Here is a 17,956-nt window from a genome sequence, read left to right as displayed (position 1 = left end):
GTGGAGATCCACCCAAAATCCTGCCATGCACCACCACCAGACTCTGTGAGCTTAGTCTGTAGGAAAGCTTGAGGAGAATGTGTCTGTCATTTCATGAAAGTGCAGGTTCATTTGGAGAAGGGGAGATGGTGTGTAACTCCCAGCACTTGGAAGTGTTAACTCACAGCCACTGTTCTGCTGAACTGAGAAACCAGCAATCTTCATCAGGTTACAAGCTTGTACTTTTATTGGGTTTGAAACTCTGTGGTCAATGCAGAGTTCTGTGGCCAGAGTTAAAAGTTATGGATCTGTCTCCATATTTAATCTAGAGTAGACTAATGAATGAGATTTCCTAGATTCGACTTGGATTTATTTACTGTTATCACTACTTTTGGTGATTGCCCATGCCAGCAGGTCTCTGGAATGTTTTGTCTTTCTGCCATATATTTTCTTTTTGTCCTTAAACCTTGTATTTCTGCTATGTACTTTATTTTGTCCTTAAGCCTTACCATTCAACCAGCCTGTGCATGCAAAACCTCATACATCAGTCACCAAAATGTATGGAAAAAATTCCCTTCATCAGATTTATGTAACTTATGTTGGTGTCACCAGAAGGGGTCACAGAATTCTGTCACATGTACTTAACTTCTTGTGAGAATGTAATAAATGAATATTTTACTGTCATAAGAATTGTGTTTTTAAAAGTAGTGATAAATTACACTCCTGGATAAAATGAGATGTAAAAGGGGTAACACTAGATGGCAACATACACACCTTCTTGTCTGAGTTTGATTTCTCTTTTGAAGAGAATTATTTTTATTTTAAGAGAAGACATTAATGGTTACTAATGACAGAGAGGTAATTACTTGTAAATGCAAATTCCCTAAATTGCAGAAAAAAACCTTCTCAGTATCTTCATGGAAAAATTGTCTGTCTTCGAGATATAAAAGAGCTACTCCTTGTATCTCAGTCAAGCAACCATCAGGAAAACTTTAAAAATACTTGAAAGGAAATTCTTTCAAGTAGTTAGTATTTATTTTTATGGTGTATAATATAAACATTTATTAAGAGCAGTTGCTCTCAGTTGGCTCTGAGCTCAGGTTTAGCAGTTTAAAGGGAATTGAGGTATGATGATGGTGGCTGTTTTCTGCAAGCAGAATTGCACAGAAAGTGTCACTGCCCTGCCCTGAGTGCCACTAGAGGAGCTGGGCTGGGCTGTCAGGGTGCAGGAAATGCAGATAAATCATGGAAATCTTGCTGTGTTGGGAGAGTCCCCAGGCTAATCCAGCACTGTGCAGGAATCTGTTCTGTTCTGTGTGCAGATGGGCGAGGGCTGGGGTGCATTTGGGTTTGGGTTCTGTTAGGTGACTTGAGAGTCTTTCAGTGAGCACAGAGTGTGCAGATGCCACCGTGAATGCGAGGCAATCCTCTCAGCGAGAGCTGGGTGTGTTTCAGGAAATACCAGGATAACAGATGTGCTCTTTTCCAGATGTCAGGTTTAAGCTCCTGTCCCGTTCCCCGTGTGAGTGGCGTTATGATTCCTGCACCAGCCCTTGCTTCAAGACGTGCAGGGACCCCTGGGGAAAACACTGTCAGACAGTGCCAAAGTAAGTGTGTGTGTTTTTATGGAAAAGTGTGTCATTCATGCAGGACATTTAAGCAGGATAACAGGAGTACAAGGGCCCAAATGTGCACTTGATGTATCAGGACTGTGCTCTTGGGTACGTAGGAGAATGAAAGAGAAAAGAAATGGAATAAAACCTCCTGCTGCAGCCACAGAAACCTGACATTTCAGCCTTTAGTGTACTGTCAGATTCTGCAGTGACTGCTATTTTTGTAACTTTCATTTTGGGAGTATTATAGAGTATTAATAAAGAAAGGTTATCACAACTTTGTTTCAAACAGTTGTGCCCCTGCTTTTCCATTATGTCATTGCAGCAATTATATCTGGCCTTGCTTTTTCCTGTGAAGGGGAATTTGTGTTAAATCCGGTTAAACTGACACTCAGATTTTGACATGTAAAAACATTGGGTGTTTCTTACAGCAATAGTATTCACTCCTGAACCTGTGAGTGCTCGTTTCAAATCTGAATGTCACAGAGTTCTTGCTTTCCTTTGATGTGAGTGGCAGTGGAGGTCATGGCAGTGACATTTTGGAGTACACAGAGGTGGAGCACAGTCTGCTTGAACATAAATATGTAGATTCTTTTCCTGAAACTGAATGCTTGATCCAGAAGTTATTATTCAACTTGTTAGTACTAATTATTTTTCTTGTAGAGTGGAAGGATGCATCCCTGCCTGTCCTCTCAACATGTTGCTGGATGAAATCACTCAAAGATGCGTGTATTTTGAGGACTGTATGTCTGAAAACTTATATGTATCATATATTAGCTTAATAATTAATTAGTTCTTCAGTCATAATTTCAAATATCAGTGCCTACATGTGTGTAACTTGTGACCTTAGTAATGTGAACCTTGAGCTCACTAAACATACATTTTAGTTAAAATAATTTAATTCCTCAAAAATATGAGACAAATTTTAAATTAAGAAATATGTTCTTTCTTCATAAAATATTTCAGTAACAGATGTCAGGGAAATGATTTAATGAATTTATTTCTTAATTTGTCTATGAGTTTTAGAAGTTTAAAGGCAATTGAAAAGATTAGTTCTATGAGTTAACCTAGAACTCAGCTGGCTGCATCACCATATTAAAGAATTTCAGGCTGTTTTCTTGTGTCTGATTTCAGGCATTGAACCTGCAGATGACAGCCCACCTTTGCTTGTCAGCATTCAAACCTCAGCAGCTCCACATCCAACCCCAAGTGCAAGTCTGGCAGTGATCAGTGGAGAGGGAACTTCGTTTCCTGCACCTGAAGCAAAGGAAACAGCACTTGGTACAAAACTGCCACTCACTGCAACTCCAGGGAAACCAGAATCTCCAGCTATTACATCCAATAAAACGCTTCCAGCTGTAACTTTATCACCAGCTATTTCTTCACAGTCAACAGAAATGACATCTGGGAGAAGCACTACAGCAGTGACTGGGACAACAAAATCTGGTGGAAGCTTGTCTGCTCCTGTTGACATCTCTGCTTTGTTTCCATCTGCTTTCAGCTCTGCAGCTTCCACAGGGCTGCAGCTGATCAGCACTGGCTCCACTCAACTGCTGAGGGCTACAGAAACCCAGGCAGCAGCTGCTACACAGGCAGTGACCACGAGAACAGAATCAGAGAGCAAAGCAATTGCTGCTGCTTTTTTTACTGGGGCACCACTTATGCTGAGTACAACAGAAATGCCAGTCAAAACTAAAATAATGGAGTTATCAGAAACGGCCACAAGAACACCTCCCACAAAAGAAGCACGAGTAAAACAAGAAGGATTTACAACATTTACACCCAGTTCATTTGAATCAGTAACAGAAAAAACTACTGCATATGTGCCACAGTTTTCTGCATCACCTCTGGATGTGTCTTCATATTCACCACCAGTAAACTTAACAGGAGCTTCAGAAGGGACAAAAATAAGAGTAGAACAGTCTTTTACCACAGTAGCTAATGTTACAGTGACATCATTTTCTCCTGTACTCACTACTTCATCTTCGTTAAAGCCACTGTCTTCAGCAACAACAGAAGCAGCAGCTGTTTTAACCAAACACAGTGTGAAGACAACATTTTCACCAACACCCATGGCACCCACTTCATTGGGAAAGACAAGTACAGAGCCTCCTCTTGGAATGGTTCAACAGCTGGCTGGTACTGCAGAGGTTCTTCTCACAACAACTCTAGGTCCAAAGATGACAACTCTACAAACCCAAGAGACATCACCAGAAACAACTTTGTTATCATTTACAACTCATAAAAAGGAAATCCCAAAAGTGACATCTCATGTGGAGCATACACCAAGTTCCCATTTCCCTCCCTATTCAGCACATCCTGGTTCTAGTACTGAAAAATCCTTCATTCTTTCTACAAAGAGACCTGCAGTGTCTGCTCCTACTGCTGCTTCTCCAGCTTCAGGTGAATTAAAAAAAACATTTAAAACTGTTTCAACTACTGGATATCCCTCACACATGGTTCTAAACACAACTGAGTTCCTGACTACATTATACACTGAATATCCTGTCATGGCTGAGACCATCAGTGTGACACCTTTTTCTGCTAAGGTAACATCCAAAATAACATCCCCTCTTGAAATGGCCACAAAGTCAACTTTGTTTTCTGGAAAAGTATCTGCTGATACTCTGGTTTCAAGTACAGTGAAGACAAGCACTCCAGTATATTCAGGGAGTGTTACCACATCAGCAGTGAAAACCAAAGAAACCATCACAGCTCCTTTTGCAGTGACAGAAGGAGAATCACTGCAAAGAACATCCATCACTGGGTCTGCACTTGCCCTCTCCAGTGGCACTGAAACCACATTGTTGACAACACAGCCTGATAAATCACAACTAGAAGCTATTACTGCCATCTCTGCTGGAAAGCCATCTGCTTTATCTTTTTCACCATCAGGTGCTCCAATATCTTTAAACATTTCTCTTCCTTCACTACCCTCAGATGGAAAAGAAGCCCTGCTGACAACTCTCAGTCCCGTGCATACATCCCATGAAATAACTTCTTTATATCCTAGAACAACTGTACAAAAATCTGTGTTAACAACAGAAAAGACCTCTGCAGTCCCAGCTTTCTCTATTTTATCTGTATTAGAACAATCAAGTTCAATAACAACAGTACCAGATGAAAAATCACTGGTGAATATCACTGATGCCACAGTCTCCCCAACCTCTGAATTCAGCAGTCAGCTCCTAACCACCAAACAAATGACAGGCAAAGAAAAATCCTCTCTGTCCCCATCAGTTGCAATTCCAGTAACAAAGTCTTCATATACTTTCTCCACCTCTCAGTATCTAGGAGATAAATTATTTTCTACAACTTCTTTAACACAGCTGCTACCAGAAGTAACAACTGCACCAAAATACTCAGTAGAAACTGAAATGGTTTCTACAGCATTAGAGCCTGCAGTCCAGAGCAGAACAGAAGCAGTGAAACTTGCAGAAGCTGCAGCTCAGCCATCCCTGCCTCCATCTCCAGCAGGTCCCTTCTCCTTGCAGGCATCTTCAGGAGCTGAACTTCCAGTACAGACCACAAGGACCAGTGTTAGACCACCACCTTCTACTGAGAAAACCACAGAATTTGATAGTCACACCTCTGGACCTTCACTGCCAAGCCAAGTTCACCAGTCTCCTGCAGAATCTCTGACAGAATCCCCTGGTCAGCCACAAGCTGCCTTTGGCACCACTGAAGCTGCAGTGGGACTGACTTCCTCGGTGCCTGAAGGCACTCATTCAGCTGTGGTGCCTACCTCAGCACGTCCTACCAAAGTTGTTTTACCCACTCAGAAATATCTGCATTTAACTGGTTCAGTCACACAGCCACTTGTATCTAGAACTTCTGTTGTGCAGCCTACAGTCCCAGCCAGAGCAACAGCTGACCTGATTCATGGCACCAAATTTCCCCCTCTCTCACCAGAGGTGCTTGCTGCTTCCTCTTCTTCAACAACGATTAAAAAAGAACCTTTTCCTTCATTTTCCACACAAAAGGCAGCTACAGATCTAAAATTCACACAGCAGGCCTCGTTTACTAAATCCTTTGATACAAAACAAACACTTGGAGCTTCACGGGATTCCCAGTCAACCTCTTCAATGGTTTTGCCACCAGGACCAACAGAAATTCCTGTTGCCTTGGGAGCCACGTCAAGGGAAAGTGGGACAGGGGAACCTCAGCAGGTGACAGCTCCTGCCAGCACCTCCAGGACCCTGGTCCCAGCGAGGACAGCCTTGCCCACTGCAGCCCCAGCCTCTGCAGAGACCAGCAGTGCTGGGCAGAGCCTCAGCAGGGCAGCAGCAGGCACAGAGCCCGTGTCCAGCTCCCCTTCTGTCACTCCAGAAGCAAAAGGAGCCGTGGCCCTGCACACAGTGAAGGCTGAGGAGTCCCAGTTTACAGCAGGGCTCCAGTCTGTCCTTGCTCAGGGTGTTGGTGTCACCCCTCAGGCGTTTCACCCTCCCCATTTCACAAACACATCTTCCCCTGTGTCCACTGTGCATTCACCTGCTGAGTCAAAACCATTCTCCTCTGCAGCTCCCTCAGCACTCAGCACCGCTCAGACTTCAACACCTGAAATAACACCTGGCAGGCAAACACCTTCAGTGGGTTCACTGCTAATGGTGTCTGACCATCCAAATGACACAGCAGCTCCATCAGTTTCCTCTTTTACTTCTTTATCTACCAAACCTCTTCGTGGCCTGACTGCAACATTTCCTGATGGACTGGCAATAGCTGAATCCATGGCAGGAGCTGCAGGATCCCCTTTTATGTTGCCTCAACAAACAGCAACTCTTCAAACTTGTACAGTGAGTTGATATAAATAATTACCTGCCTGCTTTGGAAAATGCCTTAATTACTTTTACACACTGATTAAAAAGTTAAATTGTGAGCCATGCCTTGATCTTTAGGATTTAGAGCATCTGTATCAAACAAGGGAGCCTGATTGTTATCCATTATATCTGAAACTTTGGATAACTTCATTATGCAGGACCTTTTTTTTGAAATGTTGTACTACACTGGGTTTTAGACCTCAGTTTTCTGAGTGTGACTGTTACAAGAATGGGATTTTTTTGGCAAAATGTGGTCCCTATGGTTCATGTTGTCCAGTGTCAGTGTTTTGTCCTTAAAGGACATCTTTCCAGATGCCTGTTACCATTCCTGCTTGTTTCTTTCCATATTTTCCCTTCTCAACTTTTTTCACTGAGAAGTTAAAAATTCAGTAGTGCTGTTCTCATCTTTACTGCAGGACAGCAGTGTTAATCTGTCCTCAGAATGGTCGGGTTTTCAAAGGTTCTCTTTGCTTCCAGCTTCCATCAGCATCATGGGGATCAATAAGTATTCTGTGCCTGAAGAATGTGAACCCCTTTTTCAACAAAAAATATACAATATTGTGGTACTAACTGGTATGAGTGGTAACCTCTGTTTTTTACTGCATGTGCCCCAGCCAATCACAGAGAGTGAGTGCATAAAGCACATTTGTTTGGATGGACAGCTGATCCAGGTGAACAAGTCACAGAACTGCCCCTACAGTGCTGCTCAGCCCAGCTGTGGAGTTTTAGGACTTGCTGCTCAAACAAATGGTGACAAATGCTGCCCAAAGTGGGAATGTGCATGTGAGTTTTAATTCTGCAGTGCTTTTGAAGTGCATTCAGGTAACAATTTAATGCATCTGTGAGAAGGGTCAGAACTGACACACCTATAGCACAGCATAGAGTTAGAAGATGCACGTTTTTTGGGGGGTTACTCATTGTCTGAGAAAACTTACAATAGTAGTTTTAGATCCAGGGACATAAAATAAAAATGCTCCTTTAACATACTCAGTGGGTATATTTAGGTCTGACTTAGACACATCTTGTCATCTGTCTAATCAGGGGACATCTAATCAATACAGATTTTTTTTGGTTCATTTTTTAACTTCAGGATGAAAAGGTTCCCTAGACTGTTAACTACTTCTGTTAGCAGTTTGGGGACTCTGTACTGTAGTCACTCCTATCAATTACCTAGAATTGGGCAGAAAGAATACAAACCTTAAGGAAAATTCAATTTTATCACAGCAAATAAAGTATGCAGAGGTAAGCAATTTTAACTTTTAGGCTTTAGAGCTTGAAATATCTCAGAGTAGAACTCCAAGCCCACTGAAGAACAAAAGCCTTAGCAATAAGGTAGAGGAAAACTGAAACTTAGGAATAAGACTACAGAGGAACTGTGGACCTGGCATGATCTGCTGTCACAAATGATTTTTCATAATTTGGGGTTTCTAAAAGTTGCAAATCTTTGTTGGCAAGAACTGTAAGGAAACATCTGATTGCAGAGGTCTACAGCTTGTCCCTCTGAAAATATGCAGGATTTGATTCTGCTGTCCATTTACAAAGATGCACCAGTATCAAATATGTGAAAATATGTGCTGTATATATGAACCTCTTAGCTCATCTTATACAATTTATTGCTTTATCTTCATATTCTGTAAGATTTAACAGAATTCTAAAGTAAGTTAGAAAATAAATTTACCTTTTTTTTCCCCCCCTTAGGTCGTTGCACCATTTTCTCTGATCTGAGCATTGTAACCTATGATGGAAATCATTTGGCTTTATTCAAAGAAGCATCCTACATTGTTAGTCAAACTCCAGATGAAACTATAACCATCCATGTCCTTGACTGTAGAATGGTAACTAACATTTATCAGCTAACAAAAGGTGTCTGTTACTGCTAGTAAGATGTATCTGAAAGGCAAGAGCATGATAATACTTGATATTCAACATTTTCTGTTTTATTTACCCTTATGTATGCATTTATTCCTCACCCATTACTTCTGTGCTGTACATGTCATACAGATTCATCATTCCCAGTCTCATTCTTGCTGACCTTCAGATATGTAGTTTGGTTTTTGTTTTGTTTTGTTGTTTTTTTTCAAGCAGCTAGTCCACCATATCTTTTTCCCCTGAAAACCTGTACTTCTGTTTTAATTCCAAGATTGTATGATATAGCACAGTTGCTGAAAACAGTGAGGTCACAGTATTTTGTTTGTTTATCCAGATAAACTCTGTAGTCTTGGCTTGAAACTGCAATCAACAATGGTTTTCCTCTCTGAATAGTATAATCCCCAAAAATCCTTAATGTCACAGTACTTAAAACCAGGAAGCAACTAAAGTATTCAGATTTTGCACACTGTAGCTATGGATGATGTATTTCTGCTTTCTCCACAGAGTAATTCAAGTTCAACTTCTTTGTGCCTGGCAATGTTGAACCTAAGTTATGCATCAAACCAAATTATTATCGATCGTTTAAGCAGAAAAGTGAGTATTTCCAGGGGTTTTCTTTTCCTTTGGGTGACTCCTCATTTCTGCAGTCAGCTGCCTCCTCACGTGGATACCAAGGAGCAGAGTGGAGCACCATGGGTTATGTGATTCATTATTCCAATTTTGTAATTAAGTAAATTCAAAGAGACAAACTATGATCCAAGGACAGTTTTACCAGGGAAGTCTCAGAGCAAGGCACATCAATTTTTAAATTTTTTTTTTAATTTTTAGTACCTTTGGTGCCTGTATTACCTTTATGGAGGAAAGCCTGACTTTTTCTGAAATTACTTATAATTTAGATTCCTAAGCTGTCAAAAATCTGGCCTTAGTTCTGCCTGACAATTAACCTCTCTTCTTTGTGTCTTTTAGATAACAGTAAACTCAAGATCTGCTTGGCCTACTGTTAGAAAATATGGATATAAAGTTGAAGATTCAGGCTTCAAGTATGCAATTGAGACCCCAACAAAAATCAGAATTGAGTGGTTTCACAGCACAGGTGTGATGATTATTGACTTGAATAGCACCAGAGAGCCAGGAGCTTTGGGACTATGTGGTAAGTACAGAATAGTGCAAGAAATAAAAGCTTTTGGATGCTTTGCTATGGAGACACATTTGCCTAATTATATGAACTACTTACTGCAGGATCTGTCCCAAAAACTTACTGCACATCACTGCAGATTTTAAGATGCTATTAAAATAAATCTGTTACTGATTTCGTTTATTGTTGAAATTATATTTTGTATTTATTCCTCTTATCACTCTTTGCCCACAGTGTTGCTTCTGTCTGTAAGCTGTTTGAACCACAGGCATGATTGTAGTTACCAACCCCAAATAAATAAGGCATGGCTAAATCCATCAGTGGCAGATTTAGTGTTTGAAATCCATGTGATAGGAATGTGTGGTACGTGCTATTTTCACTTTCTAAAGGTCAGAATTCCCAGGAAATGTAAACTTCAGAGACCATTCTTAGTTTACCTGTTGGAGGAAATACTTTAGAGGAAATTTTTAAAAACGTTGCACTGTATTAGGTCTGTTCAATCGTTTCCCCTGCTTTCTTTTTTTCTAAACAGTAGAGCCTTGACCAAGCTGGTGGTGTTACAGCTTTTGCAAGAATGCATTTGCTGATGTAAATCCCCACTGTGGTAGCTGCATCTATAAATTTATCTGTAAATTTATGCTGTAAATTGGAGCTGGAAATCAGGATTAAGGAGATCATATAATTACAATGGATATCTTTCCAGTTTCAGAAAGGGCAAATGCCTGTAGCTCAATATCAAATGCCAGGAATAGCTGAGTCCAGTTTCCAGTCCTGCTGACAGAAATGTGCTCCTCACAAAGAGAGTTTGAATTTACACCCTTCTGAAATCTGATTGTTATCTCTTACTTTCCCTAACTTCTGTTTTCAGTGTAGTTCTCACTCTGTTTGGCCAATTGTTATTGTAATTAGATCACACAGAAACGAGACAATAAAGACAGTGGATATTTATAATAGGCCTGATTCAAGTTATCCAGAGAATTGTTGTTGCCTTTACCTGTTTGATCCCTGTGGTAGTGAGGGCTGGGAACGTTACATTCCTGGTTTACAAGGCATTTTGCCTGGATGAAAACACATTTCTGTGGGTGGATGCTGTTCCAAGTACAGCTCCAGGGAATGTGCTGTGTGTTTCTGGGGCTCTCCTCTGCCTGGTGCCACTTACAGAGCCTGCCTCAAATGAGCTTTTTGTGCTGCATCTTTTCAGGGTGAATTAGTGCAGCCTGAATCCTTCCAGTGCTCCCTGTGTTGGTGCAGATACAGGCAGCATCCTTGCTCAGATATCCTTTAGCTGAACTGCACCATTGGTGGGTCTCGATTTCTTCATGGAAATGCTGAAAGTGAAAAGATCAGTGCAGATTTGTAGCACAAACATCCTTTGGAAGGATTCCAAAGCTGGTGAAGAGCTGGGATGGGATGGGTGTGGGAAGGGAACATGGACATCTCTGCAGCAAAACTGCTGGAAAAGATTTCAGGCATGTCAGTTCTAGGGGCAGCTGGATGCAGCCAAGGGAAATGTGAAGCTTTAGTTTTGCTGCTCTAAATCTCCTCATCAGTGTGAAAGAGAAGAGAGAAAAGATGTCCCTGACATGAGAGCAATCCTTTGGGCCTTTCAGAACCATCACATTCTGTTATCTGTGTTAAAGGGACTCCAAAAGTTCCATCACAAACAGTTTGGGAAGCTGCTCTGCTCTCTGAGTGCCTGGTGCTGTGTCACTGATGTTCAGCAGGAATTGCTAAAAATGGTGAAGCAGAACAGTTCTTTAGAACGGGGTGGAACCCACAAACACTTTTTTGAACAGCTAAAGAATTAGGATTGTGCTTGTGGATATAACAGAAGAAAACATTCTAGAAGCCTGATACAAAAGTCTCAGAAACTCTTCAGGAAGAAAGAATGGAGATCTGATCCATCATTCTGCTTTTTTCTGCCTGCTGGTTTTTAAAGCATAATCTAGGGACACTGCTGCAATACTTGAATATTCTTCACTGACCACAGTCACTGTCCATGTTATGTTGCTCCTTCTGCTCCAAAGTGTTTCCAAATTGCTGACTATTGTAGTTAAAACAGAAAGAAAAATGTGATGCTGCCCTCTGGTATCAGATAAGCATCCCTGCATTTTATGATTGTTCCCTTTTCTGATAACATTTACAGTTTGAATTTGTTGCCACACATGGAGGTACTTTGCAGCCATTTTTAAAATGCATTTTCCTTTAGTGTTTGTGCAGCTGAGGACCAAAGCTCCAGTTTCTTAGCTGGGCTCTGAGCAGCTCTTTGATGTTCAGTAGATTTCCATTCAGAGATGCATCTTTATTTTTGCTTTCCTTCATTTTTCTGAATTTTGTTTATTTTGAGCCTAACAAAGCCTTTTTACATTTGTTGTAGGTTGTGATACTGTCATGTTGTATAAGATGTTGAAAAACTTTCTTGAATATGCTACTTGAAATATATTTCACGTGTTTTAACCTGCTTTTTTTTTGCTTTTTTTTTTTCCCTTCTGGTAATTCATAGGGTTTTGTGATAGAAGCTTGGAAAATGACTTGATGCTACCCAACAGGACAGTTTTAAGCCAAAGCAGCTCACCCTCAGCTTTTATAGACAGCTGGCAAGTGCCAGACACGTTGAAGTATGTTGGAGAAGACAGGCATCAGGAAACGAATTGCTCAGTCATGGACTGCTCAGAGTGCTTAAGAATGGTGTTGAACCAGACCTTCAGCAGCTGTCACCCTTATGTATGTTAACTATTCCAAAGCTTACATTTTGAGAGAGCTGCAGCTCAGATATAATTTTGTATACTTGGTGATTTCACTAATGTGAGGCTCCGTGTAACCATATCTGAATGAAATGTGTATTTTTGTGTGTGCTTACAGTTGCAAGGTAAAAGTAATTGAAGAGTATGGTAGAATTGCAGAAAGCAACTTGCAGTTTCACCTCTGTTAGTTTTGAAATAACACATCATTCATAAACCAGTCACAGACAATTCAACTGTATCAATAAGATATAGAAAAACTTAAAAGAAAATAGTTTTAGGATTAAATTAATCCTTAAGCCTTCGGTAATTTAACAAGTCCCAAATTGCAATAGGTAATCTGAGAACCTGCATTCTCAAAGGCTCCAGAGGCAGAGTTCCAGCCTGGAGATGTGAGAGGGCAGAGCAGACCCTTGAAAGCAAATAACAAACTCCTGGTGTGCAAATAAATTACTTGTGGTCATATGAGTACATTTACTATTTGACCTTTTGTATATCACTGATTTTGATGAAGAGGAGACCAAAAATAGATAAAACCATAGAGGTCAGAAGGAACAAAGTAATTGTGTCCTCTACTAGAAAAACTCAATTACCTCTTACCTTGGCACTTGTAGGAGATGAAACTAAGGAGTATAATCATGTCAGTGTTCAGGAAGTGTTACTTTTAAATACTACTAGGTTATCTTCCTACACTAATGAAGGTTTACCATGAACCAAGAGCTCTTGGCTTCTTTGTAGTGGATATTTTTGAAGGGCAGCTTTTCCTGCCTAGCATAGCCTCTGTGAAGGTGGCACCTCTCTTTTTTTTGCCTTTGTTAGATTCCACCTGAACAATTCTGTGATATATGGGCTCGGGACACCGAGTACATTCGAAATCCTTGTGTTTCCCTGGCTGCCTATGTGGCAATGTGCAACAAGTTCAATATTTGCATAGAGTGGAGGAGCTCTGATTACTGCCGTAAGTATTCTGCTTGTGTGCCCTCCTTTAGTGTTCACAGAGACCAAACTTGCCTCATTTAAGAGTTATTATAAAGTTGAAAATACCAGTGCTTCTTGAGTCTTCATGTGCTTTGATGAGCTTCATGAGCTGCTGCAGAAACCGTGCCTTTGGAGAAGGGATTAGAGAAATGAAACACCTTTGAGGTTAGATGGAATGGAAGGGGTAAAACCAGAGATCTCAGGGTATCCTGGCAGCAGAATTCTCCCATAGCCACACTAAAATGTGAGGCCAAATGGGATCTGTAGCTGGATCACAGCTTCTCCTTATGCTGTCCTTGATCACCTAGGAAAAGCCCCCTTCAGTGATAACATCAGGAGCTCTGTGGTTTTGAGCCAATTGTTTTTTTAAATTCTTCTGTTTGTATGGATTTTATGAGCAAGTAACTGTTCAAAGGAGCTCTTACAAAATATGTAAATATGTATTCTATGCATTGTGAAGGGACACATCACACTTATTTTTATGCCCCAGTAATGCATAGTAATGTCTTTGGCCACTGTAAGTTATTCAGAGCACTCTATGATTGATCTGTGTAGTATTTGAAAATGTTTTTGTTGCATGGTTTGATACCTCTGCTGCCAAAATGCAAACTGGAGCTTGATGAGAATGGTATTACACGGAGAAGTGTCTGCAAACTCCTTACATTTGGATTTGTTATGTAGGTAACTGCTTTGTGTTGGGGTTTCAGGCTGGTAAATCCAACTCAATTGGCGAGCACAGGAAGCTGCCAAGAAGACAATAATGTGTTCTCTCATGGGATTACAGCTTGAACCTGTGCCTGATTTATTTCTTCTCTTCCCAGCCTTCCCCTGCTCTGAAAGCTTCTCCTACCAGCCCTGCATAGCTGCCTGTGAGGTTGCAGAGAGCTGCCAGGATAAGGAGGCTGCTCCTCTGGGCTCAGGCTCCTGCTCGGTGCTGACTGAAGGCTGTGTCTGTGCTGGAGGGACCATCCTGCACCACACTCATGCTGCTGTCTGCATTCCTCCAGAAAAATGTGGTACATACGTTTGGATGTGATTTTTCTTCTTTATTATCTGCAAGTTGGTGGTCAGATAGTTCATTATTCATAGGTTGAGTTCTGGTTTGGTGTTGTGTGAGTTGTGAGTGTGTCATTGGTGTGAGGATTCTAGATGTTCAGTAAACATGAACTGTGCAGGTGAGCAAGCAGGGGATGTCTTTGTGATGCAGTTCTGCTCACTTTCTCTCCTCTGCAGGATGCTCTTCACATTCTTTGCTTAAGTTAATGTATTCAATTACTGTGTTTTAGTTTTGGCCTCCTTTTCACCCAAGCCCTTTGTCAAGGGTCCAACCTTTTGACACCCAATGGCATTCAAAGACATGCAGCAGCAGTTAATGGCACACTTTGAATAATACATGTGTGTGTCCTGCCAGCATTCATGTTTATTTTCATTGCAATTCTGCCTCACCACACCAAATAATGGACCAATTCTTCTCCCCTTAAAGATTCAGTTTATGGTAAATCAGACTACTAAAGCACTGTGACTTAATAATAGTTTTGACTTCTATCAAATACAAAAGTAACTTCTTTTCAGATCATTACTTTAAAAATGAAGGATTGGGTTGGGATTTTAAGTGACTGACCTTGCAGTGGAGACACCAGACAAGTTGGAGATCTGGGTCTTCTGGAAGGTGCTGAGTGTCTTGCTTTGCTATACAAACTCAGTTCCAGACTGTCTCTTCATTCCCTTTTTTATGGGGTGATGGACATCATCAAGCCTTTAAAACTCTGGGATCTTTATGCTTCAGAGATCCACATCCACTGTGAAAAAAATGGTGATTAAAACTGGGATTTTAAAAGGAATCGCTTGTGTTTTCTTGCTGTCCTGATGCAGCTTGTACAGACAGCTCAGGAACTCCTCGTGCCGTGGGGGAGATGTGGAGAACTTCCTCGGGGGGATGCTGCCTGCAGGAATGTGCTGGCAGCGGCACCATCGTCCCAGTGGAGCACAACTGTTCAGACATTGACAGCCTGGAGTGCCAGCGCTTTGCTGAAGTGCCCTTGCTTGTTCCTGATGATCAGACATGCTGTCCTCAGAAGATCTGTGGTGAGTATTTGTGGGACACACATGGAGAAAGTAAGAAAATTACAGCCTGAGAAATATTCCAGGCTGGAGCTTCTCAGCTCTGTTCCCAGCCCATGAGCTGCTCCAGCTCAAGGCCAGGGAGAATTTCTCCCAGGGTGATAATTTGGTCACAATAAAAAGGAATTAATAACAAGATAGAACACCTGTTGTGGTGTGTGCCCAGGCCCTGGCCATGGGGTGTCTTCTCTCTGAACCAATCTCCTTTTCTCTACTCTGGGAGTTGCAGTCCTGCTATAAAACCAAGTGTGTTTCTGAATAAACTTGGCTCTTTCTTCCTGTCATGACAGACGCCCATGGAGCTGTGCATCTTATTTCTGCCTCACTTAAAGGGTTAAAACACGGCTACAGGTATTCCTGTACCTGGCTGTGGATACTGCCTGCTGGAATATGCAGATGTCCTTTCTCTGAGGTTTTACATCCCTGCTATGCGTGCTACTTCTGAAGGAAATGGGAATTACTTTGGATTTACAGATAGTGTAGAAACTGCTTGGCTCAGTATCCAATAGCTTTTGAGGTAGAGGATAGGAGGACTGAAATAGTGCTGAGTTTGTTTGAATATGAACTGTGTTCCCCTCAAGTTTAGAGATTTATTTTTAATATCCAAATGCAAATAAATGATCTGTATAATTCTGAGGAAAAAGAAATCAAATGATTGTTTATCTAATATATAAAGTGAGCAGTAAAAAATTATAGAAAAGCTTTTTTTTTCACTTAATTCTTGCTTAGCTTAGAAAGTTTCAAAAAGGAATTGCAAGCAATTTTCATGTTTTGACAACGTGGTATGGTGTTGCAGTGAGTTTTCCAGAGGAGGTTTGGTTTTTTAATTCTCACAAGGACTCAGCTCTAGTTCAACGTTGCCTCCATGGAGAGTTGTAAATGATGTGCATTTCTGAATTGTGCCTCGTGGGAGATTTTTACTGCTCCACTTTGTTTTTCTTATGCCTGTAATTTGGAGTTTTGGGGTATCTAACGACAAATATTCTTGTCACTGCTCTACTCAACTTATGAACGCATAGTTTAGAAGGTGCTTGTTCTTTTTTTTTTTTTTGTCCCTTTATGTGACAGTTTGTAATCAGAGTCTCTGTGAACTCCTAATTCCTGAGTGTAGCAGCTTGGAAAAGTTGGTGACCTACTACAGTGAGGAATCCTGCTGTCCCAGCTACGTTTGTGGTAGGTTTCTTTAAAATAATGCACTCGGTATAAAGACATTCAGAAAAGGAAATGGATCAACTGGCAAGGATAAGGGTAGTGTAGGTACCATGGCCATTCACAAAATTCACTTTTGTCTGTAGCTCGGGGCTGGTGGGTGCCTCAGTTGGAGCAGATGTGATGCAATCTTGTGTTAAATGATCAGGCAAGATCTTGGGGTAAAAGTTCTTCTAAAGCAGCTTGTGGTACCTCCACCCCACACTGCCTTTGCTTGGGATGCAGCATCACAAAGGAATAAATACATCTGTTGCCTTTTTTTCAGAATGTGATCCAGAAAAATGTGAACCACTGGAGCAGATGCCAAGCTGCCAGGATGATCAAACACTGATTGCTGCCCGGGTGGAGAATACCTGCTGCATTTCCCACATGTGTGGTACCGTGCCTGAGTGTGCTTTTGCATATGAAATTATGTCTGTTATTATCTTGCCAATTAAGGCTCCTTGTATTTCCTTCAGGTCTCCCAACACAGTAAGGCTTGAAAGTGGTTAAAAAAATTGGCATTGATTTCCTAAAATATAGGAAGTGGTGACAGCCATCAGGAGTCACAGAGCAGCTTTGTGCTACTGAGTAATATTCCTTGGCCAAGGCAAGGAGTGGTGGGGCAGTCCATGGGTGAAGGAATTCAGGGATTTTGAGATTGTCCATATGCAGAATATGAACTAGATGCACGAATATTTTATCTGAAAGAAGACTGAATTTATATAGGCTTTTATTCCCTGCATCCTGCTGTCTCAGCTATGGCCCATCTTAATTGATGACAAATATCCCACATTAGAGTATTATGCATGTTTATTCAGTTCTTCTGAGGTTCAGCCTTTAATGACTTAATTCACAAATAAAATTACACCTTTGCCATTAGTATGTGTGTTCCAATCTTATCCTGCAGTTGTTTTTGCTTTGATAATAACCTCATAATGAGGTGCTATTGAGTTTATTTTGTTTTTGGACAGATATCTGGGAAGAAAAGTCCCTTCCACGTGCAAAAATTTGGAAAAGTTAATTACAAATTTGGAAAAGTTAATTGGAAAATTGAATTACAATTCTGTTATTTACAGTAATCAGATTGCTAATACATGATCCAAGCAATGGGCAGCATTTGGCTTTTCTCACTGTCTGCAGAGTCCCCTTTTGACTCTTTTTTGATAAAATGAGTCTCTGCACTGTATGTATTGAAAAGTTCCTGTTGTGGTTGTCATGTGTGTTCAGTGGGAGGATAACACTGGGATCCAGGGGATGCATCCACTGAGGATCAAAAATTCCTGAAAAAAAACAAGAGCATGGCTTAATAGGAGAAAGGACCTAGCAACATTTTTCATAACAGGAGGAGGAGGGAAAATCATGTTTGCTCACAAAAAAAGTATTCTTTATAGCAGGGGACAAAGGAAAAAGGGGCAAGGTGCACTGAAGGTCAGCCTTTTGTATAGGGTCTGAAGGCAGGAATGCAGAACACCTCTGCTCTCTTTCAGATGAGTCTGGGACAGACTTAGAGCT

General features: G+C 41.1%; 1 protein-coding gene across 1 annotated transcript in view; it reads left to right on the top strand.

Moving 5' to 3' along the window:
• OTOG (otogelin) overlaps positions 1-17,956 on the top strand; it is a 127,451-nt gene that overhangs the window by 54,479 nt on the left and 55,016 nt on the right. Inside the window, exons 32-44 of the mRNA XM_088175726.1 lie at positions 1,469-1,586; positions 2,256-2,335; positions 2,727-6,385; positions 7,024-7,192; positions 8,108-8,244; positions 8,783-8,872; positions 9,245-9,428; positions 11,917-12,137; positions 12,974-13,112; positions 13,954-14,148; positions 15,005-15,217; positions 16,322-16,426; positions 16,728-16,838. Coding sequence (XP_088031852.1) covers positions 1,469-1,586; positions 2,256-2,335; positions 2,727-6,385; positions 7,024-7,192; positions 8,108-8,244; positions 8,783-8,872; positions 9,245-9,428; positions 11,917-12,137; positions 12,974-13,112; positions 13,954-14,148; positions 15,005-15,217; positions 16,322-16,426; positions 16,728-16,838 — 5,421 coding nt within the window. The remainder of the gene's footprint in view (positions 1-1,468; positions 1,587-2,255; positions 2,336-2,726; positions 6,386-7,023; positions 7,193-8,107; positions 8,245-8,782; positions 8,873-9,244; positions 9,429-11,916; positions 12,138-12,973; positions 13,113-13,953; positions 14,149-15,004; positions 15,218-16,321; positions 16,427-16,727; positions 16,839-17,956) is intronic.

This window comes from Sturnus vulgaris, chromosome 18, assembly GCF_052056855.1.
Source record: "Sturnus vulgaris isolate bStuVul1 chromosome 18, bStuVul1.hap1, whole genome shotgun sequence".
NCBI classification, from domain to species: Eukaryota; Metazoa; Chordata; class Aves; order Passeriformes; family Sturnidae; genus Sturnus; species Sturnus vulgaris.
The sequence above is the reverse complement of the archived record's forward strand: the minus strand, read 5'-3'. Positions and strand labels throughout refer to the sequence as shown.